General features: G+C 40.2%; 1 protein-coding gene across 2 annotated transcripts in view; it reads left to right on the plus strand.

The window, feature by feature from the left end:
* BLMH (bleomycin hydrolase) overlaps nt 1–25,070 on the plus strand; it is a 45,411-nt gene extending 20,341 nt beyond the window's left edge. For both annotated transcript variants that reach the window (XM_055256152.2, XM_055256153.2), the window contains 3 exons: nt 995–1,112; nt 5,398–5,467; nt 24,106–25,070. In XM_055256152.2, the coding sequence (XP_055112127.1) occupies nt 995–1,112; nt 5,398–5,467; nt 24,106–24,257 (340 nt within the window). In that variant the 3' untranslated portion in view covers nt 24,258–25,070. The remainder of the gene's footprint in view (nt 1–994; nt 1,113–5,397; nt 5,468–24,105) is intronic.
* The last annotated feature ends 460 nt before the right edge of the window (nt 25,071–25,530 follow it).

A 25,530-nucleotide genomic window follows, 5' to 3' on the forward strand; every position in this document is an offset into this window, starting at 1 on the left:
ACTTAAATACTCTAACCCAGGACATCAAGATCACACTGTCTATATGAGTGGAAATCGTTGGGTGTTCCTAAAAAGCCATCCTCTATGAGAAAGACACTTTAAAAAAATAATTGACTACTGTGTAAATGCGTTCAGTGCATGTGGGAGTGTAATGAAAGATTTTCTAGAGCTCCTGTTTGCTATGTTACTTTGGTAACTTTGTATTTTGTCTTTGTGACAAGTGGGACTAATTTGCATGCATACTTTAAAGCATTCCTCCTGGTCATTTATGACAATGAAGGTTAATTTGTAAACTAAATCATATAGGATTCCTTGACTGTTCACCATTCTCCATTTTAGGGTTACTTATAAATAGTTGTTACTTGTAGGAAGTTGAGTAAATATCTTGATAGAGAAATCTGCTAAAAAGAGAATGAGGTTTAAAAAATTTTTGAAAACAAGTACATGCAACTTCCAAGTGTGTCTCTCACACTAACTAGAACATGCAGGGACCTCTCTCACATGTATTTTGCCTTTTGTTTCTTTGTATTTAACAATGTGAGTGTAGTGCTTATGCAAAAATATTCCCCAATATTTTGGGCATTATTTATTTAAATTTTTATCAGCAATGATTTAAATAAATTCAGAAACTGGTTGGTTCCACTAGCTCAAAAGAGATCAGTTTTCTAAGAAGTTACTTCAAAAGCTTTTTTCATTATTTTTTAAAGTTTTCTTGCCTAAAGGACAATGTAAACTTGTCAGCTTCTGATGTGGAGAATTTATGTTTAATCATCTCCTTTTTTTCCTGCATACTCTTGTGACACATAGAGAATGGGCTCCCACTAAGAGACTAAGTTCTTCATGTTCCATATTCTTTCTGAAGAGCTACAGCTAGAGCCTTATTTATTTGGAGCTGTTGAGCCCCTTCAGTTTCTTCTGAATTCCTTTTACAACCAAAAGCCAGTTTTCCCCATGATCGTACTCCCTTTATTTTGTACTATCATTCTTTTTACAGCTATGACCATGAGTTAGTGTTTGGTGTCTCCTTGAAGAACATGAATAAAGCGGAAAGGCTGACTTTTGGTGAGTCACTTATGACCCACGCCATGACCTTCACTGCTGTCTCAGAGAAGGTATGACCCTCAGCATGCCTGCTCGAGTGTTTGCACAGATGGATCTACATTCTCCTGCAGACTGTTTACCCAACAAAGCTTCATTCATAGTGTATATGATTTCTGTTAAAAGTTAGTTTCCAAGTAAGACATTGTACCTGCGTCACTTGGGGCTTGGCTGCATGCTTAGAGGTAATATAAAAATAGGAACTTTCTATGAGGAGAATTCGGGTCAGCAGGGAGCGACCAAGTAACTGTTTCTGTAACTTTGGAAGGTCATGGTTTGAAGAGAAGTCAGCAAGGGAACTTGAGAGAAGATAACTTCTACTTTATAAGGAACCAAAATGTGCCCTGAAAGTGTTCATATCTTGATGACCTATGTTCAGATTTCCCTTCATTTGTCATTCAGATTCTTCTGCAGTAAAATGTCAATAACAGTAATTTGTGGACTCCATACCCATTTCTAGTTGTATGCAGAGCTTCAGGAAATTAGATGTGAAGTATTTTGAATTTCCTGTGAAATAGTGTGTATAGTAATACCGCTTTTTCTAGGATACAGAGTTGGAAACAAATGAAATTTTATCTTTCACAAATAAACTCCTCACTTCCAGTCAGTAAAAATAGATATTTTCCCCTCCGTGCTCAGGGATCATCAGGAAGGAAGAACTTGAACTACTTTAATTCTTTATCACCACAAGCAAAAATATTCTTTCTAGCCTAATTCCTGGAAAGTCACAGAATAACTACCTTGTATAAATTGTTCTAGAAAATCATTTTGGGTTTTTTTTTTTTTTTTTTTGAGACGGAGTCTCACTCTGTCATCCAGGCAGGAGTGCTGTAGTGTGATCTCAGCTCACTGCAACCTCCACCTCTTGGGCTCAAAAGATTCTCCTGCCTCAGCCTTGCGAGTAGCTGGGATTACAGGCGCCCGCCACCACACCCAGCTGATTTTTTGTATTTTTAGTAGAAATGGGATTTTGCCATGTTGGCTAGGCTGGTCTCGAACTCCTGACCTCAGATGATCTGCCCACCTTGGCTTCCCAAAGTGCTGGGATCACAGGCGTGAGCCACCGCACCCGGCTAGAAAATAGTTTGATAGAGAATTGTTTTTGCTTTCCTATCCACTAGATTTATGATCTTTAAAATGTTTAGAAATATCTTAGCATATCATTATGCCACATTTTCCTAACTAGCCTATCTAAAAGTCCTGATTTGCTTTTTATACTCTATGCAGAATTGTGAGTGGGATGGAGTTTTCCCTCTGTACCTTTTTCTCACCTCTTCCAACTACTTCACTTGAAGGGTTCCCTTTCAACCCCACAGCATCTAAGATCCCTGTGCTCTCTCTGTATTCAAAACTTGGTCTTAAAGGTTTAATTACATTCCTGCAAATTATAAGGCTAGTGCTTTAAGTAGTAAAACTCTGAGGTATTCTCAGTTTTATATGAGATCAAACACAGTATGGTGTAAAGGTGCCCTGAACTTAATAGGCAGTCTTAATGCTGATATTCCTGATCCTCATGTAGTTTTCATAAATAAATGTAAAGGTTGAGGTCTTGTAAACCAGCGAGCTGTTTTCCTCATTATTCCATTCGTTGATAATCTCAGCTCTGTAGTTAGCGAGACTCCCACACCAAGAAACAGGTTTTTCGGGTTACCCAGGAGAATGTGTGGAGTATAATTTGCATTACTTATGTAGATCAGGAAAAGCCATTTTAAAACAGCAAAAGGTGATTTAAAAGTGTTATCACCCCAATTTAACAAGATTCTCACATTTGAATTATAAACAAAACATAAAGTTAGGTTATAAAAGGTATTTTAGACCGGGTGCAGTGACTCACACCTGTAATCCCAGCACTTTGGGAGGCCGAGGCGGGAGGATCACCTGAGGTCAGGAGTTCAAGACCAGCCTGGCCGACATGGTGAGACCCTGTCTCTACTAAAAATACAAAAATTAGCTGAGCATGGTGGTGTGCACCTGTAATTCCAGCTACTCTGGAGGCTGAGGCAGGAGAATCCTTTGAACCCAGGAAGTGGAGGTTGCAGTGAGATAAGATTGCACCACTGCACTCCAACCTGGGTGACAGAGCAAGACTCTGTCTCAAAAATAAATAAATAAATAAATAAAATACTTGAAAAGGTTTTTCAAATAAGGGTGCTTTATAACTAAACTAAAGTTCTTTACATAAATTTTTAAACTATATAGAGTTTTTTTTTTTCTTTTTTTTTTTTTTTTTTTTTTGAGACTGAGTCTTGCTCTGTTGCCCAGGCTGAAGTGCAGTGGCACAATCTCAGCTCACTGCAACCTCCGCCTCCTGGGTTCAAGCTATTCTCCTGCCTCAGCCTCCTGAGTACAGGCGTGCACCATCAAGCCTGGCTAATTTTTTTTTTATTTTATTTGTATTTTTAGTAGAGACAGGGTTTCACCATGTTGGCCAGGCTGGTCTTGAACTCCTGACCTCAAGCATCCACCTGCCCTGGCCTCCCAAAGTGCGGGGATTACAGGCGTGAGCCACTGTGCCCAGCCAAGAGTTTGGTGGTTTTTTTTGGTTGTTTTTTTTTTTTTTAAACAAAAACTTGTAATTTCCAAGAGAAATTCAGCTTTTTATCATTTCTGTCTCTATTATAGAATATTCCTATTTTTCAGAAATAAAAATAATGAATACCACTGTCATTTTCTTGGGAACTTCCATTCTTTTATTAGCATGCTTTATTTCCTTAGGAAAATGGAGCTACCTTACATGCTAATAGTATAAAGCAGAATTTATATTATTATAACTGGAATTTTATATTGAACATTTTCTCTTCATTCCACTAGAGTTTTCGATCCCAAAAACGAGTTTGAACTACACTTGAGTAATAGTACAGAGGTAAATGCATACTCGTGGTTATATTTCCACAATTTTTTTTCTTTTGTTGCTGATATCATGGAATCCCTATAAGGGAGTTCCAGATATTAATCATTTTGTAATTTTAGGTGACCCAGAGAACAATTTGATCTAGGTCACTCCAGGAATTCATTGGCCAAGGGGAAAACATAGGAAACATTTTCAGACTTAGAGTAACAAGTAACTGTGTCACTTTAGGTGGCATCGATTCTAACAGTGATATTTAAAAGGAAAGGAAAGTTGGACTACAGTGGGAGGAATAGAAAACCAAAACAGACATATAATATGCCAGCTGCAGAATGTATAGTATATAACGATATGGTTTTAAAGGATTTGGGGGCAAAGAGTAAGGATTAGTACAGGTAAGGGTGTTTAAAACTTGTGAGTTTGTTGGCGCTATTTGTGAGACAGAAAATTACCGAGATCCAAGAAAACTGCCAAGAGTGGAGTGTTTGGGTTAGCAGAGCCAAAGAGAACCAAATCCCATATAGATGAGACTCATCATATAGTTATTTGCAAGTGGGAGTTGACAGATGAAATCATTAGGCGATAATACAGGGGTCAGTGCTCTTCTCATGCTACAAAGATTTAAGTTGCTTTGACATCAGTAAATGTCCTGGGTAAACATGAAAGAGAAAAGTCTTTTCCCAAATGGAGCCTTCCTCTTGTTCCTCTCTGTGTCACTATAGTAAAGGCTGTAAATGAAGGTTATCATGATGAGTATCACTGTCCCTTTAAGAAGACGAAAATTGAGCTTATTTTAATAATGAAGATGGAGGAAGGAGAACACTAGAAGTGCCTGGCTTTTGTTTATGAAAATGGTCTTTTTACTTTTGCTTTGCCATTCAGTCTCTTCTTTGAAATTCAATATTTGTGTAACTGGATCAGTAAAAGAATGCATTTGGAGAGTATCATTATTTGGTTTCCCCAGGTAGAAAATCAGGCAGTATGATGAGTTTGTTTTGTTTTGTGTAAAAAAGACTCTGACCAAGTTTTAGAATTATTCCTAAAATAAAGTAGGATGCATTTGCTTTAATCAATATTGATTGATTAAAAGCAAGAATCCCCAGCTTCAAATGTTTACTGCTTTTAGTAGGTTAATATAGTTTTTCTTAGTCAAGTAGCATTTTTTACATGCCTATTTTATGTATACAATACAATAGAAAGGATGAAATAGTATTTATTGCTTTGTTAGTTTATTATGTTTTTACCCCAAGACATTCAAATTCCATTTCTACTGGAGTATCCCTTTAGTGATCATAGGAAATATATAGCCCTGACCAAGTACTGTTTAGAGCAGGCTGCCTGTATAGAGCAGGCTGTTTCTTTCAAGTGGCTACAGAAGAGCTAAAATTAAGTGACACCTCAGCAGGGAGAATCTGGCTTCAGACTACTCACCATCATCCACTTTTTTGCAGGATGATCAGGATGGTGCTTTCACAAAATGGAGAGTGGAGAATTCATGGGGTGAAGACCATGGCCACAAAGGTGAGCTCAGTTTGGTAATACTAACTCCAGGTGACTGGACCTGCTCTACTCTGCCTCTCTGGGTGTCAAGCTGCTCTAGTGTGGAGGATTTCTCAGTAATTGGCTCCACTGACTAGACTTCTACAGAGAAATCTGAGGATCTGATTTGCCCCCAGGATTCTCCTGACCATTATGGCATGCCTGAACTCCCAGGTTGACTCTGAGACTGCGACGTGCTGCATTTGTTGCAAACTATGTTGACCCCTCACCTCTTTGTAGACTGCTTGGCTAGTGAGGAGGTTGAGTACCCTTGCCAGGACACTTGCTATATGGCAATTGATGCATTTTCTTTTCTTTTTTTTTTTTTTTTTTTTTTTTGAGACACAGTCTCACTCTGTCGCCCAGGCTGGAGTGCAGTGGCGTAATCTCGGCTCACTGCAAGCTCCGCCTCCCGGGTTCACGCCATTCTCCTGCCTCAGCCTCCCGAGTAGCTGGGGCTGCAGGCGCCCGCCACCACTCCCAGCTGATTTTGTATTTTTAGTAGAGACGGGGTTTCACCATGTTAGCCAGGATGGTCTCGATCTCCTGACCTCGTGATCTGCCTGCCTCGGCCTCCCAAAGTGCAAGGATTACAGGTGTGAGCCACTGCACCCAGCCTGGATGTATTTTCATCTACTACATCAGTACTCTAGAAAGTCAGAAGCCTTCTGTGTGGGAGAATGGGACTGGCAAGAAGCTTTCTTTAGGCATTTATTAGAGACTCCTTCGAAGGAGTTACCATACCTAAAGTGGAAATGAACACTTTGCTTACCACTTAGAACTTCTTTATACTGAGAAATCAAAACCTAGGGAGAAGTCATAACTTATACTAAGTAGACTAAACAAAATAACACAGGTAATATATGAGTTGTAGAAAAATTTTAAAATATAGATAAAAAGTCTCTAATAATCCAACCACCTAAAGATCACTGTTGATTAACAGTTTAGGGTATATTATTGTAAAATTTTGAGACCACATTTTTAAAGACTGTCTTTAGTAATAGCTTTTGAAAGAGATTTTACACTTTAATTTTTAGGGTTCCAAACCAAAAGTGGCGATCACCATGGCATATGTGTACATGTGAGCATGTAGATGCATGTGTGCTGGGGGCATTTTGTAGCCAGCTCTTTCCCAGAGTCCCTTTTTATTTTAGCCAATGGATTCTGGCTAGGAAAAACATTAACCGCAGCTTAGTAGACTAGTTAGAAGACTGAGAAGAACCAGGTAGGGAAGCCAGAGAAGTGACATTCAGAGATATTTGGAAACAAACTTGAGCATACATTTCACCCAACAGGAATTAGCCAGACATTTTATTTTTAAAAAAAGAAAGAAAAAGAGATTTTAGCAACTCTTTGTTGTTGCCCCTCTCTGTGTTTAGAGTAGTGATTTTCCAGCTATGTTCTTCACAGCCCTAGGATTTCCAAGGGTAAAAGGTAGAGGAGGGGGTGTGGAGGTTTGGACGTGAGCATATGGGACTTCCATAGCTCGTATTTGAACACCGCTGTTTTAGAAGAGCCTGTTAAGCTGAGTTTTGAACTTGACAGCACTTTAGTATGCTGATTGGGCAGCACAGGCTTGTATATGATAGCCAGAATCTGAAGACCATTTATTTGTCATTCGAGGGCTTTTCATCTCCCTATGAGAATAATCACTGGTGGATTTTGGCTGACTGTCCCTGGAATCTGCTGTGAAACTCAGCAGCCCAGTGTTTATATGTAAACAAATACAAGTGCTGTTACTGCATTTCTCTTCATCATCGGATAGTTACATGTCTCCCTTCTGTCATTTCTATAATTGTTCTGTGATTTCAGGGGTGCCTATTAAGTTAACTACTACAAATTAGTATACAACATTTTAAAATTGGTGGTTTCTTGTAAGGTGAATTTTATTTTAAGACAGATACACATTAGGGTCAAGTAGAGAAGGGTTTAAGCCTCAGCAAAGTTAGCAGAGTAAAAATAACTCACAATTTAGTTATATCTGTAAGTTGGTGATAGTTAAGAGATGGATACTTGTCTTAAATTTGAAAGATTTGATTATTTCTAGCAAACATAAGATACTGAGTTAAAGTTTTCCTGTTGCTTCCAATGAACCCCGTGCAGCTTCTGTTTCATTTCTGGTCTAATTTGGTTCCTGTAATTGGATTTGTTATCATAAGGTTAGCACCTAGGAAAAGAACTAAAGTTATATTTGTTTAGATGAGCCCGGATCCATCAGCTTGCTGCGATATTTTTCCATCTGTAATAGTGAGTTTGAAGATAGTGTTATCTGGTTAAGAGAGGATAAACACTTGTAAAATCAGGAAAATGTGTTTTATGTAGTGTGAGTTAATGTCTTTATTATTTTGAACCTAAATACTTAAAGATAATTTTAGGTCACTTTACTGTATATAATTTTTCCATTTGGCTTTACCTCTTTACTTTTTTTACTCAATAAAAGTTTTGCTTCTGCTAACTTACTCATTTCATTATTATGCTGAGAGAACTGTAAAATATGGGATCTTGCTATCCCTGTAACTCTCCTGTAATCCTTCTTAGTGAAATCTGCAGCTATCTAGTAAAGATTAACTTTTTTGTTGTTCTCAAATAACTGAAATGCCTGTGATTATACACAGCAAAGCATTTCAGTAGAGAGCCAAAAGTTAAGAAATAGAACTGAAGTGGGGGTAGGGAGTCGTTCATTCAAGCCAAAATAAATTATTCTCATGTATTTCTTGGTAATGTTCTTTCTAACTTAACAGGAAGGAAGGAAAGAAAACATGATCTAATTTAATTGGCACACTTGGCCTGACCTTAGGAGAGCGCATAGTATGTTATTATGTTGGCAATATGTGTTTACCCCAGCAGGGCCTTCTTGTCTGTCATCCTAGTGGACATTGGCTGGCAGGTCTGAGGCAGGACTTCTGTTTATGCTCTCTTAGGAGACATGACAACCTTAAGAAGCATTGCTGGGATTTTGTTTCTGTGGATAACATTGTTAACAGTTTGTTGCTATTCTCTTTGGGATTTCTGACTGTTAAGATTGATGTTTCTGAAAAAGCAGTGTTGATAATACATGCTGGAGATAAACAGAGCAAAGATACCTGGGCAAGCTGCCTTTCCCCTTTGCCCAGCCCTGGCTTTGGTTCTCCCCATTGGTCATGTTCATGGCCCTTCTGCCCAGAAACTGTTTTGTAACACATAACCTGACTATTGCATAAAATGGACAGAAGGTTTCTTCTGAGCAGGAGGACATAAAAGGAGAAATTAGCTTTTGCCTTACTGTACCAGTTGGATTACTTCAAGTTGATGAATTCTGGTATTCATAGTCAGTTGTACTGAAAATTGGATGCATATCTAACATGTAATACCAACCTGGGTTTCTTTTCTCCCCTGCTTCTTAAAATACTTGACTATCCATTTTGTACCTTGTTGATGGATCATATCAGAAATGAATTTCACAATTAGGTGAGGGAACGACTTTGGGATTTGATATATCTTTCATTTTGAAAAGTTGATAAAAATATTTTATAAAATATTTAAGAATTTAAAATCAAGGAAGTCACCTTTGATTCCTTTCATTATTAGTCAGAAATTCATCTGAGAAGAGCTTAATCTTTAAGCCAAAGTGACCTGCAGATCCCCTAGCTAGTAAATGATAGAGCCGGAATTATAACCCAGTTGGCCTGACACCAGAGCCAGTTTTCTTAACCACTAAACTGTGCTTTCTCTCACCTTCCCTGTTCTAGTAGCATGTCATCCACTCAAGAAATAACAGGTCAGTTCATGGTCATTGGTGACCAGAAACAGTGGATGAAGGGATATAAGGACCTGGAGATGTTATGTCAATGTCTGACGTTGGGAGAAAAGGCCCCTAGAGCATCATTTGTGGCTGGGAATCTGAGTAAAGAGTGGAGATTGGGGCATTCTGTGAGGGTTTGTCACATGTTAGCACATTGTGACTTAGGCAAGTCAGAAACTATGCAGCCACCCAAAATTTCCCTGAATTTTGTCCATGCTGCTTTATAATAAGGTTATTTAGTTTTTGTTTTGTTTTGTTTTTGTTTTTTTGAGACGGAGTCTCGCTCTGTCGCCTAGGCTGGAGTGCAGTGGTGCAATCTCAGCTCACTACAAGCTCTGCCTCCCAGGTTCAAGTCATTCTCCTGCCTCAGCCTCCCAAGTAGCTGGGACTACAGGTGCTCCCCACCACACCCGGCTAATTTTTTGTATTTTTTAGTAGAGACAGAGTTTCACCCTGTTAGCCAGGATGGTCTCGATCTCCTGACCTTGTGATCCTCCCACTTCGGCCTCCCAAAGTGCTGGGTTACAGGCGTGAGCCACCGCGCCCGGCCAAGGTTACTTAGTTCTTAACTTTTTATCTTGGACAATTGTAAACATATATAAAGTAAACAGGATTGTATTAAAGAACCCTGCATATGCCTGTCACCCACCTTCAGTAGTTATCAATATTCTGTCATGCAAATAATAGTGTATTTGATAGTCAATAAATTAAATCCCTAGATGGTCTTTCTAATGAACCAGTCTTACTATGAAACTTTACTTCTTTGTGATTGGTTCACTTAGTTATGAGATTGTATTCCATTTCTAGAGCCTGACACAGCAGAACTCTAAATGTGGAATTATCATAATATAGTTCTTAATGCTTATTTGGTCCAATTTCTCAATATGATAAGTAACAACTTTTAAGTGAAGATATGGAGGATATTTTCTAATTCTGCAATGTTCACTGAAGGAAAATACTTACCTTTTAAAAATTTTGTCTTTCCTGATTTTCATTTTGAACCAAGGTGAGTTTTTCCATTTTTCACATTACTTTTGTTCCTTTCAGATACATGAACATTTGAAATTGTTTTTAACGCACATTTTTAATCTTTTCTTACAAATGAGCCTCTCTGTTCCTGATTTCTTTCATTTTAGTAAAATTTTCAGACTTCCTTCTAGAAAGGAGCCTCTAAATGGTTTCAGGTAAAGAGACTTTGGCATGTTAGAGATTAGAAAGAAACATGTTATCAATTCAGACTATATGCAGATTTCTGCTGCTTCCTAAAAACCAACATTATGACCTTTGTCTCACCAGCCAAACTGCCACAAGTGATTTTGGAGATGGTATATTCAAAGCTAGGCACAAAAATCAACATATTCTTCATATAATGCTATGTTGTAGAACCAGATGAGTTGTGGAGAGACAGTTACTAATAATTCTTGATTTTAGATGCTGGGCAGTAATTTAGCTTATTGTAGTGTCACATTTCTATGTCAATAACATGGACAATTTGTTTCTTTTTTTTATTGTTATACTTTAAGTTTTAGGGTACATGTGTACAATATGCAGGTTTGTTACATATGTATCCCTGTGCCATGTTGGCGTGTTGCACCCATTAACTCGTCATTTAGCATTAGGTATATCTCCTAATGCTGTCCCTCCCCCCTCCCCCCACCCCACAACAGTCCCCGGAGTGCAGTGGCAACAAAAGCCAAAATTGACAAATGGGATCTAATTAAACTAAAGAGCTTCTGCACAGCAAAAGAAACTACCAAAATGGGAGAAAATTTTTGCAACCTACTCATCTGACAAAGGGCTAATATCCAGAATCTACAATGAACTCAAACAAATTTACAAGAAAAAAACAAACAACCCCATCAAAAAGTGGGCAAAGGACATGAACAGACACTTCTCAAAAGAAGACATTTATGCAGCCCAAAAACACATGAAAACATGCTCATCATCACTGGCCATCAGAGAAATGCAAATCAAAACCACAATGAGATACCATCTCACACCAGTTAGAATGGCCATCATTAAAAAGTCAGGAAACAACAGGTGCTGGAGAGGATGTGGAGAAATAGGAACACTTTTACACTGTTGGTGGGACTGTAAACTAGTTCAACCATTGTGGAAGTCAGTGTGACAATTCCTCAGGGATCTAGAACTAGAAATACCATTTGACCCAGCCATCCCATTACTGGTTATATACCCAAAGGACTATAAATCATGCTGCTATAAAGACACATGCACACGTATGTTTATTGCGGCACTATTCACAATAGCAAAGACTTGGAACCAACCCAAATGTCCAACAATGATAGACTGGATTAAGAAAACGTGGCACATATACACCATGGAATACTATGCAGCCATAAAAAATGATGAGTTCATGTCCTTTGTAGGGACATGGATGAAACTGGAAACCATCATTCTCAGTAAACTATCGCAAGGACAAAAAACCAAACACCGCATGTTCTCACTCATAGGTGGGAATTGAACAATGAGAACACATGGACACAGGAAGGGGGACAATTTGTTTCTTTATGAGCTCCTACAGTTTGTATGTAGCCATCAAATGAAATAATGTATGCAAGCATTTTTCAAACTGTATATTATATAAATCTAAGGAGTTATGAACAGCCCATATTTCTGTTGGAGGTACTCAGGACATAAAGCTACAGGGCATCTTGCTTCATGAGAATTCAAAGTTCGCTAATGTATTTGTATTTATTTCTCCTCATGACTTCAGAGTAGAGTAACTCAGGATGTGAACATGGGTGATTATACCCAGGTTTCATATGAAGAAACTAAAACTTACAGTTGTGTCTTGTTTGGGTTGCACAGAATCAGAGATAGAATTGGAATTCAAATCTCTTAATTTGACACAGACAGCTTCCCTAAAAGTATATATTACTTACAAAAGACAATCAGTTGTTTGCAGGTCTGTTTGAGTTTCAGTTCTGGATCTCTAGTACAATAATGGAAACTATAGGCAATGTTGGGCCAGACTTGCTGAAACAAGAGTGAATTGTAGAACTTAAAAGCACAGGTTTCTGATTTCCAAGAAAGGGGCAAGATGCAAATTTGTTTTGTCACCTCAGAGGGTTTCATGTCTCTCCAGGCTTGGGAAAAGTGCTGCTACCATTAAATCTATATTCTGGGTTCTTTGATAAGGGCTTTTTGTTGCCGTTGTTGTTGTTGTTGTTGTTGTTGTTGTGATGCAGTCTTGCTCTGTCTACCCAGGCTGGGGTGCAGTGGTGCGGTCTCGGCTCACTGCAACCTCTGCCTCCCAGGTTCAAGCGATTCTCGCGTCTCAGCCTCCTGAGTAGCTGGGATCACAGGTGCCTGCCACCATGCCCAGCTATTTTTTTTTTTTTTTTGTATTTTTAGTAGAGACGGTGTTTCACCTGTTGGCCAGGCCGGTCTCGAACTCCAGACCTCAAGTGATCTGCCCACCTCAGCCTCCCAAAGTGCTAGGATTACAGGTGTGAGCCATCACGCCCGGCCCTCTCAGAAGGGCTTTTCACCATCCATCTTTATTAACCAAAAAGCCTGCATGACTTTGGCTGAGAAACAGTGCATGTAGATGGAATAGAGGAAGCATGTACTCTCCAGTTCACTGGTGTCACTGGTGCTTCCTGATCAAAGTGTGTGACTCAGAGAGGGCTATCATTATGTGGGCAAGGATAGACTATGTGACAGAGCTCCTAACCTGCAATGAGGCATCTGCTTCAGGGAGAAATCTCCTCATACGGAATGTAGAGTTTTGTGTATAGATATGTTTTTACCTGTTGATAGGATCTGTAATTTTCACCAGATTGTCTCCAAGGTGTTTGCACTGGTTTAAGAAGGATGGAGGTTAAGCACAGAATCTGGAGCCGGACTGCCTGGGTATGCATCCTGGCTAACCCACCTATTGGCTGTGTAACACTGGTCATTGGCATTTAACCTGTCTGAGCCTCAGCTTTCTCATCTGTAAAATGGGGATAATAATTGGACCTATCTCATAGGGTTGTTGTGAGAACCATGCCAGGCGCATAAGAAATGCTTAGAAATATTAGCTCCCATTGCTACTGTTGTTAATGTTATCTATAGACCGAGGGCAAGAGAACAAGAACATGAAGCTCCCTAACCTTTCCCTTCTAGAGGAGGGCATCTAACTTGCCCCATGGTTCCAGTTTCAGATCTCTAAAAATTCAGTGCACTAGTGTGATCATTATGCTACATGACCAGTGTAGTGGGCAGATGACCCATAGTGTGGGCTTAGTGTCGTGAGAGAAAGCAGTGGAGGTGAATAAACTTAGTGCTGAGGAAAAACCATTAGCAGTAGCATCAACTCACATTTATTGATGGGATGCAAGGAACCGTGCATAGGCCATGGTGGAATGAATGTCTCTGACCCTCAGAGGAATTTATACTTATTCACCTGTGACACAGGAAAGGGACTTGAAGAGGGCTGTGATGTGACAGAAGTGGCATTCATGGTGTGCTCCTCAGACTGTAAGATAAAGGATAAATAGACCGAGAAAAGCAGAGGAGGGATGATTTTTTTCCAAGAAGGCAGTTAACAGAAGAAGAACTAGGGAGTACCTCCCCTCAGTGGGGAGACAATAGGAAGACATGGAAGCTGAGGTGATTGAAAAGGGTGAGGGGTTGGAGAGAGCGCCTTGGAAGCCCAGGACTAGAGGGTGTCAGGAAGAACATGGTGGTAAATAGTGGAACAGCAGAGCAGACAGAAAATAGGTCAAGGAGAAAGGCTGTTGGGTTGGACTTAGGGTAGTTTCTGGAAACTTTAGGAGGGGTCAGGGTGCAAGCCCAGCTGTCCTATTATGCTCCATCAGCAGCATGTCCGTACTTCGTTCCTTCAAAGGCTACGTACAGTGGGGTTGCAAGGAATTGAAGCTGGGACAATTAAGGCTGTAAATCTTGGCCCCATATGGCGTTTGTAACCTGTTGTAAGAACAAATATGTAAAACATAAACACAAGAATAAGCACAGAGTCACACATGGGATAAACCGCAAGGGAGCTGGTCAGTCACTGTAACTGTGAGGCCTCCTTAGGGATTCTTCAAGGGTGACCCTCTTTAGGGAGGATGTTAGGGCTGTAGCTTTTTTTCTGAAAAGGGAGAGGGAGGCCAGCCAGAGAAATGGTGGCTGAGAAGTGCAGCTCTTGACATTTGGAGCATGCGTTGAACAGGTCAGAGGAGTGAAGCCAAGGAATAATGTGGCTTGCCATTCACAGAGCTTTTGAGGAATGACCGACAAGCAGACTTTGTCTGAAACAAATAGGAGTAGCGATAGTTTGGGGTGAGAGAAAAGTCATTGAGTTTCAGTGGGAAAACAAGACCCTTGGATGGCATCTAAATTTGTGCCTTCGTCTCCGGGTTCACCCTTACAGATCCTGGAGAGCTGTGTATGCCCTCAGGGCTGCCTAGCTCATGCTCATTGGTCTAGAGAAAGAAGTCAACCGGGAGGTGAACAGGCTTCTTCTGGGCTCCTTAGTAGAGGGGCACTTCTTGGGCTGTGGACACTTCTGCTGACTGAATTTTGTGGTGGTTTAATGGTTTAAAAAACACAAACCACAAGCCAAAACAACCCCTTTTCTCTATCACATTTTCCACCCTGCATTTTTCCTAGTATATTTACTAGGGAAACGGTACCTTCTAACGTTTGTTTCTGAAAGAGGCCGCAAGTAATATCCGGCTATAAGAGTATCTCTTCTTTTATCAGCAAATGGTTTATGAATGTAAATGTGTCCTCACCACATAGCCAGACTTTTATGTTTTCTCTGGAGGAAAAAGAAGCCTCTTCTCAGATCACTGTTTCAAATGGCAGTCATAATTATAAGGGGTGGTTTTGGTTCCCTTCCTCTGGCTTTTTTTTTTTTTTTAAACATCCAACCCATCCTGTTACCTATCTTTCTAAATACATGCACTTAGAACGCATGGTGTCTCTTTGATTTAAACAGACAAAATAGCGAGCCAAACATGGTAGTATGCACCTATAGTCTTAGCTACCCAGGGGGCCGAGGCAGGAGGATCATTTGGGCTCAGGAGTTCAAGTCCAGCCTGGGCAACATAGTGAGACTCTGTCTCTAAAAAATAAATAAATAAAAGATACAAAATACGTTATAAATGGACCCAACAAAAATAGGGTTCCTGTTTGTTGATATGGGGTTTTTAAGCAGATGGAGTTTGTTTCAAAGTTAGGTACCTGAGCTAGACTAAATGCTATCTGTTGCTGAAGCCATAACTACCTCCCAAGTCTCTTTGCCCACAGAGTGCTCAACTGGAGGAAGCTGAGCCCTATGAGAAAGATGGAATTTGAATTTAAGACCTGGGTTTGATGTTGGCTTTACTTACTGCCCTCTTTCCTCACAGCATTGTTGTGAGGATAAAAATCAAAACAAGGATAGTGACATGAAATTGCATTGTGAAGTGTAAGCTCCTCAGGGTTTTGGGGGTCTATATGTGCATTTTTTTGTTTTGTTTTCTGAAATGTAATTCTTTTAATGGATAATGAAATTACATTGTTCCAAAATCAAAATATAAAAAGGTATGTGAAAAAGAATTTTGTTTCCATCTCTGTCACTCTTCATTTTCCTGCCTCTCTCTTAGGTTATTATTTCTATTTCTGGTATGTCTTTCCTTATTTTTTTTAGTACAAATATACACATATGTAAGTATATTATTGCCTCCTTTTCTTACACTAGTGGTAGCACACTAGGTCGCCTGCTCTGCATCTCGTCCTCACTTCACTTACAGCGTATCCTGGGGACATTTCCTTATCAGTACATCAGTACAGCTTCATTATCTTCCATTGTCTGGATCTACCACAGTTTATTTAACCATTTCCTTTACTAGTGGGACTTGGGTTGTTCCAGTCTTTTGCTATTACAAACAGTATTGCAGTGGGTTACTATATATATGTACAGTGCTTAGAATAGTGCCTGCCACATAGTAAGTGCCGAATAAATATTAGCTTTGTTGCACATAAATTGATATTGTATGCATGTAAGTACTGTGTATCTGTAGGATGAAGTCCCAGAAATGACACTGCTTAATGAAGAGGGTAAATGCATCTGTAATTTTTCTAGATACTGAAAAGGACAGATCCAACATCTCTGGACACCATTCCATAGGCATTGTGTCATTTTGCACATTTGTAACATACCCTGTACAAATTCAACGAGGTATTGGGTCGTGCTTCACCCAGTGGATACCTAACAGAAGTGGCTGACAAATTGTCACTACTTAATTATCTGTTGAAATTATCTGTGTTCATAGTTGGGGACTATGCCAAGGCCTTAGCGAGTAATGGAGTTTTTCATTGAGAGTCTTGTTTCTGATGTTTTTTTATCACTTATCCTTTTTTCTTGTTTTTTTTTTTTTTCATTATAATAGCAGAAAAATGTTTATAAGCGTAACACCAGTTAAAAACCAAAAGAAAAAGATTGATAAATTTGACTTAATAAAAACAAAAAGTGGGCCGGGCACGATGGCTTACGCCTGTAATCCCAGCACTTTGGGAGGCCGAGGTGGGTAGATCACCTGAGGTCAGGAGTTCAAGACCATCCTGGCCAAAGTGGCGAAACCCCGTCTCCACTAAAAATATGAAAAATTAGCTGGGCGTGGTGGTGGGCATCTGTATTCCCAGCTACTCAGGAGGCTGAGGCAGGAGAATCACCTGAACCCGGGAGGCAGAGGTTGCAGTGAGCTGAGATCACGCCACTGCACTCCAGCCTGAGCTACAGAGCAAGACTCTGCCTCAAAACAACAATAAAAATTGTTAGTAGGCTAGAAAATATAAACTGAATTAGAAGGCCAGTTACATAACAGGAAAAAAATGTTTGCAACCAATATAAAATATAGAGTGTACTGTAATGATCACTATGAAAAAGAAAAAAGCTCCAATTTAAAATGTGCAGAGGGCTAGGTTTAGTGGCTCACCCCTGTAACCCCACAGGTTTGGGAGGCCAAAACAGGAGGATTGCTTGAGCCCAGGAGCTCGAGACCAGCCTGGGCAACATCGCAAGACCCCATCTCTACAAAAATTGAAAAATTAAATGGGTGAGGAGGTGCACGTCTGTAGTCCTAGCTACTTGGGAGACTAAGGTGGGAGGATCGCATGTCCCCAGGAGTTTGAGGCTGCAATGAGCTATGATTGTGTCAGTCAGCCTGGGTAACAGAGTGAGAGCTTGTCTCTTTTTTGAGACGGAGTCTCACTCCGTCGCCCAGGCTGGAGTCCAGTGGCGCAATCTTGGCTCACTGCAACCTCCGCCTGCCTGGTTCAAGCAATTCTCCTGCCTCAGCCTCCCGAGTGACTGGGACTACAGGCACGTGCCACCATGCCCAGCTAATTTTATGTATTTTTAGTAGAGATGGGTTTTACCATGCTGGCCAGGCTGGTCTCGAACTCCTGACCTCGTGATCTGCCCGCCTCGGCCTCCCAAAGTGCTGGGATTACAGGCATGAGCCACCGTGCCTGGCGAGACCTTGTCTTTTAAAAAATGAACAGAGTTCTCAGACAGACACTTTACAAAAGAAAACTGTCAATAGCAAGCAAACACATAAAAGGAGAAAAGGCTCAAATTGGATCCAAGAAGAAAGTTAGTAATTATGTATACCAGATATTGATTAGGATATAAGGAAATTTAATACATTTATTAATAAAATTAATAAGCATTGCTTACGACAGGGATCTTTTCTGAAATGCATCATTAGGTGATTTTGTGATTGTGTGGACATGATGGAGTGTACTTACACAAACCTTGATGGTATAGCCCATTGCCCCTAAGCTACAAACCTGTACAGCATGTTACTGTACTGAGTACTCTAGGCAGTTGCTACACAGTGTTATTTGTGTATCTAAACATAGAAAAGGTACAGCAAAAATACCGTATTACAATCTTACAGAACCACTATCATATATATGGTTCATTGTTGACCAGAATGTCATTACACAGTGCATTAATGTAGATGATTAAGGGTGTGCACGAAGATTTACTTACAGAAATATTTATAACAGTATTGTTTCTAAGCATGAAAAAATCCGGATTCCAACAATAGAGGACTGATTAAATGTGTTTTGATTTAATCATGTAGATTCAGTACTTAAAAATGATGATGTAGATAGATGTATTTCATTATCAATAAGGAAAGAGATTAATTGGAAAACAGTATGTGTATTACTTTGTAATACAAGACCACCATGTATGAGGTCTCATTTTTATGAAATTAAAGCGTCTAGTACATGTAGAAACTTTATCGAGGATACATGTAAAATTTGACAGAGCTTGAACATGTGTCCCAAGGTGGTGGGATTGTAGGCAGTTTAAAAATTAATATTTGTCTTCTCTTTCTCCTCCTTTCATGTTTCCAAAAATTTTTATGATGAGTTTGGGTAATTTTTAAGGAGTTAAAAAGCAGTGTAACATTTCAGAAATTTTGGAGAGAAAATCTATCCCATGGCATAAAATTTTCATTTTTTATTGCTTTTCATGGTTTTTTTTTATGTGCATCTATATTTGTAACATAGTTGTAATTATACAGGATATGCCACTGTAATCTATTTTTTATCACCTAAACATTTTTTCATGTTGCTACACAGTCTTTGCAACTTCATTATAAAGTGATTCCTGTTCTGTGAGGTGGTTTCTCCCTGATGATTAGGAAGCTTGAAATATAAGACAAGTGCCAGTGAGACTTCTGCTTTCCTTTCTGGGAGCCTTTCTTCAACCTTGAGTTATGGCCGCCAGGTGAAAGATTGGCAGTGACTGAATGAGGCCTTGGTAGTCCAGCTTCTTAGTTCCATGCTGCCAGACCGTCAGAGCAGAACAGATACCTTCATTTTGTCATAACTTTTTTAAAAATGGCAAAAAATAATAGCCACATACAGTTAGTGAGGTGAAATACCTCATAGAACAAAGACAACAAAGAATATAAAATGTTTCTAATATGTTAAAATATAAATATTTTATATTCTTTGTATTCTTTAGTCTGAAAGGCTTAAATCTTACATTTCTGGTGGGATTTCAGAAAAAAATGTTTTCTTAGGTAAAGCGTCTTTTTTCCCTTAAACTAGCCCATTTGAAACTCTTCTGTTTCTGAATGAATTTCACCTAACCTGTCTACAGCTATATTCACAGACACTGTTTTTCCCTTTACAGACCGACCCTTCCCTTTCTGTTACAAAATACAGAAACGTTGCTAGTGTTTTTTGGTTGGTTGGTTTGAGGTGTTTTATTTTGTTTTGAGGACTGTTCACTTTTCTTTCTTTCTCATTGCATATAAACAAGACATTAAAGTTTAAACAAAATTTAATTTCACAGTAGTTCCTAAAGCTGACTTTCTTTAGCTATTTATCTATGTTTCCCTCAGTGTAACCTTGGGATCCCTGGAGCAGGTTTTTATTTTGTTTTCTTTTCTTTTTTCCTTGGAATGCTTGTGTCTTATGGCCAGTGTGCCTAAGGGTTAGGAGCTGCACCTTCCCGCAAATCAAAAGGGCCACCCGAATCCTGCCTGAGCCAGTGCTTTGCTGCTTCCTACACAGGTTTCAGACACACTGATCCTAATCTTCTCAGTCAAACTCCAAGACACACAGTGTCAACAGTTACGGCAGCCACAAGTTCATTATCTACATAGGGCGCAATTACTTGGCAGCTACCTAGACTGTGAGGTTTTTGTGGGTCCCCAAAGAACTCATATCCTGAAGAGAGAGACTAATCAAGGCGGGTCCTCTTGGCAGGGACATTGAAAGGGTGGATTACAATTGATAGGAATTTTAATTTGTGAGGACTTAATCTGATATGCTTTTGGAACAAGATAGTGTAGATGTACTTATTGTCCATTTTCTGGGAGCATTCTTTGAAGATTCATTTGATTGTATGGTGATAGTATTGTTGAAAGGACACAGAATTTTATTACATGAATCTGCTTCTATCCTTCACCTGCCTAACTGCCCAGGGCCACTGCAGGAATTTATTCAGCCTGCATTGTGGTGAGGGAAGGGATGACTAATGTCTCAAACAGTGTGGTGTTCCCTAGTCTGCTCTCCTGCTTGCTGAAAGCTCCTTTTTGGGAAGGCAGATGCTTAGTTTTTCAGGAAGCACTCACTTAGGATGCAGTATTTTAGTTGTAAATAATAACGCACGGGTTGACCTTTGAGCGGACAGAACTTTTGTTGCTAGAACCTGGTGGCACTGATGTGGGTGATGTTAATTGAGGGCCAGGTCCTGACACCAGCAAAGCCAGGAAGTTTGGAATATATAATCAAGACAAGCCAGAAGTAGCACAGGCTACAGAATGGGCCTGTACCGTCCTCCATCTCTCTCGTCTATTGAAAGTAGGGGCCCTGGATCCAGGAAGCCAGCTTATCAGGAGACAAGGGTGCATTCCTTTGCCTGCCTTGGTCGGAGCATTTGAACACTTTTACAGAGCACTCCCAACCCCCACCACTCCCATCCCCAAGACAGGGTCTCACTCTGTTTAGGCTAGAGTGCGGTGGTGTGATCTTGGTTCACTGAAAGCACAGGCTCAGGCCACCACACCAGCTAATTTTTGTTGTTGTTGTTGTTATTTTTTTGTGGGGATGGGGTTTTGCCACGTTGCCAGGCTGGTCTTGAACAACTGGGCTCAAGCAATCCACCCGCCTCGGCCTCCTGAAGTGCTGAGATTATAGGTGAGAGCCACTGCACCTGGCCTTCAGAGTGTTTTTGAGGGTAAACGTATGCTATGCCACGTCAGGATGATCTGTCTTTGACTTCTGTCAGGTGAAAAACAGGATTGGGCATAGATGACTTCACCAAATCAATTGTGTTTTCAGGTTAAATAATGCCCCTTGTCATACGTTTTAGCATACAGAATTAGACTTAACCACTATTGTTGCCTTTTAATTATTTAATCCAGTCTTGCCTCAAGAGCAGCAGTTCTGAAAGTGTGATCTTTGGGTCCCTAGGGCCCTTTCAGGGAGTGTGCAGGGTCTGCCCTTGAGCAACATACCTGTGTGAGGCTGGATTTCCTTCATCTGCTTCAACCAGAACAACATATTGCAACAGATTAAACACAGATGCAGATACAGGAATTCAGCTGTCTTCTACAAATCTAGACATTAAAATGTAAAACAATGCCACTTTTCTAACTAAAAATATTTTTTTACAAAATATAATTATTTTTTCCTTAAAATATATTGTGTATATTCATTTTTCATACTTATTTTTAAATGAATTAATATTTTTAACTTTCTGTTTTAGTTTCTGATATAGTAAATAATGATAAATATTAGTCCACATAAAGAATGTTTTAGGTCCTTAGTAATTTTAAGAATGTAAAGGGCAGGGCTTGAGGCCAAGAGGCTTGAGAACTGCTGCACTAGGGGACCCTCTTGGTAGAAACACCTGCGTCTCCTTTCTCTTGGTCCTGTGTAGTGGGAAATGGTATAGCACAGGCCTAGGTTTATACAAACTTTCAGAGAAAAATGGCTCCAGTGTTTACTATGAAACAAGTATCAGATACAGTCAGATGACAGTCGTGGTGCTGATGGCCATTGCTAGTCCGGGAGCCCTTGGATGTGTGTGCCCGCATTTCTCTTGATTCAGTACACATCGTTTGCTCTGTGTTCTGTCTGTGGCCCAGCAGCCCATTCTTGTTTTAAATATACGGACTTCAGTCTCTCCCTTTAATTTTGCTCTTCTTATTAGCAATGGCTCGGGTGAAGCATTTTTTTCCCATTTAAGTTTTTTGGAGATCTGTTCCTGAAAGAACAGATTTGTTTGTTTTTGTTTTTTTAACTTTCAGTAGTTTTTGGGGGAACAGGTGGGTTTGGGTTACATGGATAAGTTCTTTAGTGGTGATTTCTGGGACTTTGGTGCACCCAGCACCTGAGCAGTATACACTGGTATGTTGTCTTTGTTTTATCCCTCCCCCCTCCCACTCTTCCATCCTGAGCGCCTAAAGTCCATTATATCATTCTTACATCTTTGCATCCTCATAGCTTAGCTCCAACTTATTTAAGTGAGAACATACGATATTTGGTTTTCCTTTCCTGAGTTACTTCATTTGGAATCATGGCCTCCAGCTCCATCCAAGTTGCTACAAAATACATTATTTTTTTCCTTTTTATGGCTGAGTGTAATATTCCATGATGTATAAATACCACATTTTCTTTATCCACTCATTGGTTGATGGACGCTTAGGTTGGTTCCATGTTTTTGCAGTTGTGAATTGTGCTGCTATAAGCAAGCGTGTGCATGTGTCTTTTTCATTTAGTGACCTCTTTTCCTTTGGGTAGATACCCAGTAGAGGGATTGCTGGATCGAATGGTAGATCGTTAGTTCTTTAAGGAATCTCCATACTGTTTTCCTTAGTGGTTGTACTAGTTTATATTCCCACCAGCAGCGTAAAAGTGTTCCCTTTTCACCACATCCACACCAACATCTATAATTTTTTTGCTTTTTAGTTATGGCCATTCTTGCAGGAGTAAGGTGGTATCACATGGTGGTTTTAATTTGCATTTCTCTGATAATTAGTGATGTTGAGTATTTTTTCGTATGTTTGTTGGCTGTTTGTGTATCTTCTTTTTCAGATTGTCTGTTCATGTCCTTTGCCCATTTTTTGATGGGATTATTTGGTTTTTTTGTTTGTTTTTTTCTTGCCGATTTGTTTGAGTTCCTTGTAGACTCTGGGTGTTAGTCCTTAGTCAGATTCATAGTTTGCGAAGATTTTCTCCCACTCTGTGGGTTGTCTGTTTACGCTGATATTTCTCTTGCTGTGCAGAAGCCTTTTTAGTTCAATTAGGTCCCATTTATTTATGTTTTTGTTGCATTTGCTTTTGGGGTCTTAGTCATGAATTCTTTGCCTAAGCCAATGTCTAGAAGTTTTTCCGATGTTATCTTCTAGAACTTGTATTGGTTTCAGGTTTTAGGTTTCAGCCTTTGACCATCTTGAGTTGATTTTTGTGTAAGGTGAGAGATGAGGATCTGGTTTCTGAAGGGGAATTTGTGTTGGCCTAGTGGAGCCTGAGATGCAGGTTAATCCTCCTTATGGAAGGCAACGATTACTAGGATGGGTGCCCGATGACACCACATTTTTTCTCTCATCTGAGCTTTCAACCTTAAATGGGGCATTAGTGCCAGGGCACCTCTGTATAGTCCTAACCCACCGGAGAGGCCTTCCTGAGGAGAACAGGTTAAGCAGATGTCTCAGTCTTCTAGTTCTGCCTGATCCTCATCATAGATTTCCTCCTAGGAAAACAAGGACTGTTTGATCATTTGACTCCCACAGTATCATCTGCAAATAAGTGCGTACCTAGGAATGATGACTTGGCCCCATCAGAATGCTCACAGCAGCCCACCTGGTTGTTGTAGGAGTGTGTGATAGAAAGGAATGGGGGAGAGCAGCCATTGACACTGGTAGGGTAAGAAGGGAACTGGGGTGCTTGCCCTTCTGACCCTAGAGATTTATGCCCTAGGTGTGGCTGTATGAATGAGAAGTTTTTCTGCCTCCCTACTAGTATACAAGTCATCACTCACCATCACCAAGGCGCGGAGGAAGAGAGCATCAGTACAGGATCTGGTGTTAGCCTTAGGTCCAAGGCCCAGCTCCGAACCTCACCATGTGACCTGGGCACATCACCTAGTTACTCCAAGACCCGGTTTTCTAATTTTTCTAAAAATAGAGCCATGCCTGTCCTATCTGCTTCACAGAATTGCTAAGATTTAGATTAAATGAAATTACAGATGGGAAAGCTGAAAAATATGTATGAATATTAGTTTTGTAAAAGGTTTATCCTACAAAAAGGGTTTCTGCTTTTTGTCCCTTGCCCTCTGGACTCATAAGTCTTCTGTTCTTTTCTCCAGGTTACCTGTGCATGACAGATGAGTGGTTCTCTGAGTATGTCTACGAAGTGGTGGTGGACAGGAAGCATGTCCCTGAAGAGGTGCTAGCTGTGTTAGAGCAGGAACCCATTATCCTGCCAGCATGGGACCCCATGGGAGCTTTGGCTGAGTGATACTGCCCTCCAGCTCTTTCCTCCTTCCGTGGAACCTGACGTCGCTGCAAAGGACAGATCCAGGGACTGAAGCCAAAGTTATGCAAGGGACTGTGTGTTGCCACAGGACACAGTCAGATTTCCAGTCTCCACCAGGAACCTCTTCAGAAAGTGTGCTTTATGCTGAAACAGAACACTGTTCAAGAAAAGAAAAGGGGGGAAAGATCAGGTCATACTATCTACTCTCCTCATCTCTAACAGCTCAGGATCTCTTAGCATTTTAATTAGATGTAATTGTTTGTCTTTAACTGTCAAAAAGTTTGGTTCTGTGTCTGTGTTTTAATAAGACAAGAGAGGACGAGCGATTGAGGTGTATGGAGAGAAAACAGACCTAATGCTCCTTGTTCCTAGAGTAGCGTGGAGGGAGGGTGGCCTAAGAGTTGAGCTCTCGGAACTGCATGCTGCTGGACAGTATCACTGTCTTTCCTAGATGGCAGTCACTGAATTCCATTTTTTCTAGGTAATTTCTTGTGCCTCTAGTAGCCCAAGAATTGGAGGTTGATCAGATCTGACATGATTCCTTCCTGTTCTGAACTGTGGGGTGCACATCTCTGCTTGAGTCAGGTTTGAGTAGAGGCTTAGAGACAGTTGGGTGAGAACAACCAAAATCTTACAATGGTCTCAATTATAATCATTAGGGGGAGCTCTAGCCAAGTGGTTTAACTTCTGCCTTTGGAACTGGGGATTGGGTGGGCAGGAAAAGGTGATACCCATTCTTTCTGATAACTAGATGGTGCTGAGAAGCTTTTGAATAAAAACTTTGCTAAATGAGAATAAGCTGATTTATGTGATCTGTCTAAGAAGTGTTTTAACTACAAAAGAAAGCAGCCAGGTGGCTCATTCCCTCTTCAGCTTCTCTGCAAGATGTGTGCTCTTTCCCAGACTGCCGATTCTCACTGGCATCTGCAAAGGGCTTCCAAGCGCCTATTTAAGAAGGACTGTTCCCCTACGGTGTAAATGTTCTACCCAGATCCAGGGTCCCTACTAGGGTGGGGAGTGAGGCTCTGTTGGGCCCAGCCTTAGAATAGGTCAGTAAGTTATCTTACTGAGATTGGCCCACCCTTTCAAGAACAAGGGTGAAATAGAAAACATTTTCACACACAAAAAAACTGAGTTTGCCCCAACAGAAGGGAAGTGATCATTATGGAAGGGTTGAAATGTATCAAGGAATGTAGAATAAAGAACATGATTGTTACGTGGATCAGCTACACAAAAAGCAGCTGTAGATGAGTCT

Source organism: Symphalangus syndactylus, chromosome 20, assembly GCF_028878055.3.
Source record: "Symphalangus syndactylus isolate Jambi chromosome 20, NHGRI_mSymSyn1-v2.1_pri, whole genome shotgun sequence".
Taxonomy (NCBI): domain Eukaryota; kingdom Metazoa; phylum Chordata; class Mammalia; order Primates; family Hylobatidae; genus Symphalangus; species Symphalangus syndactylus.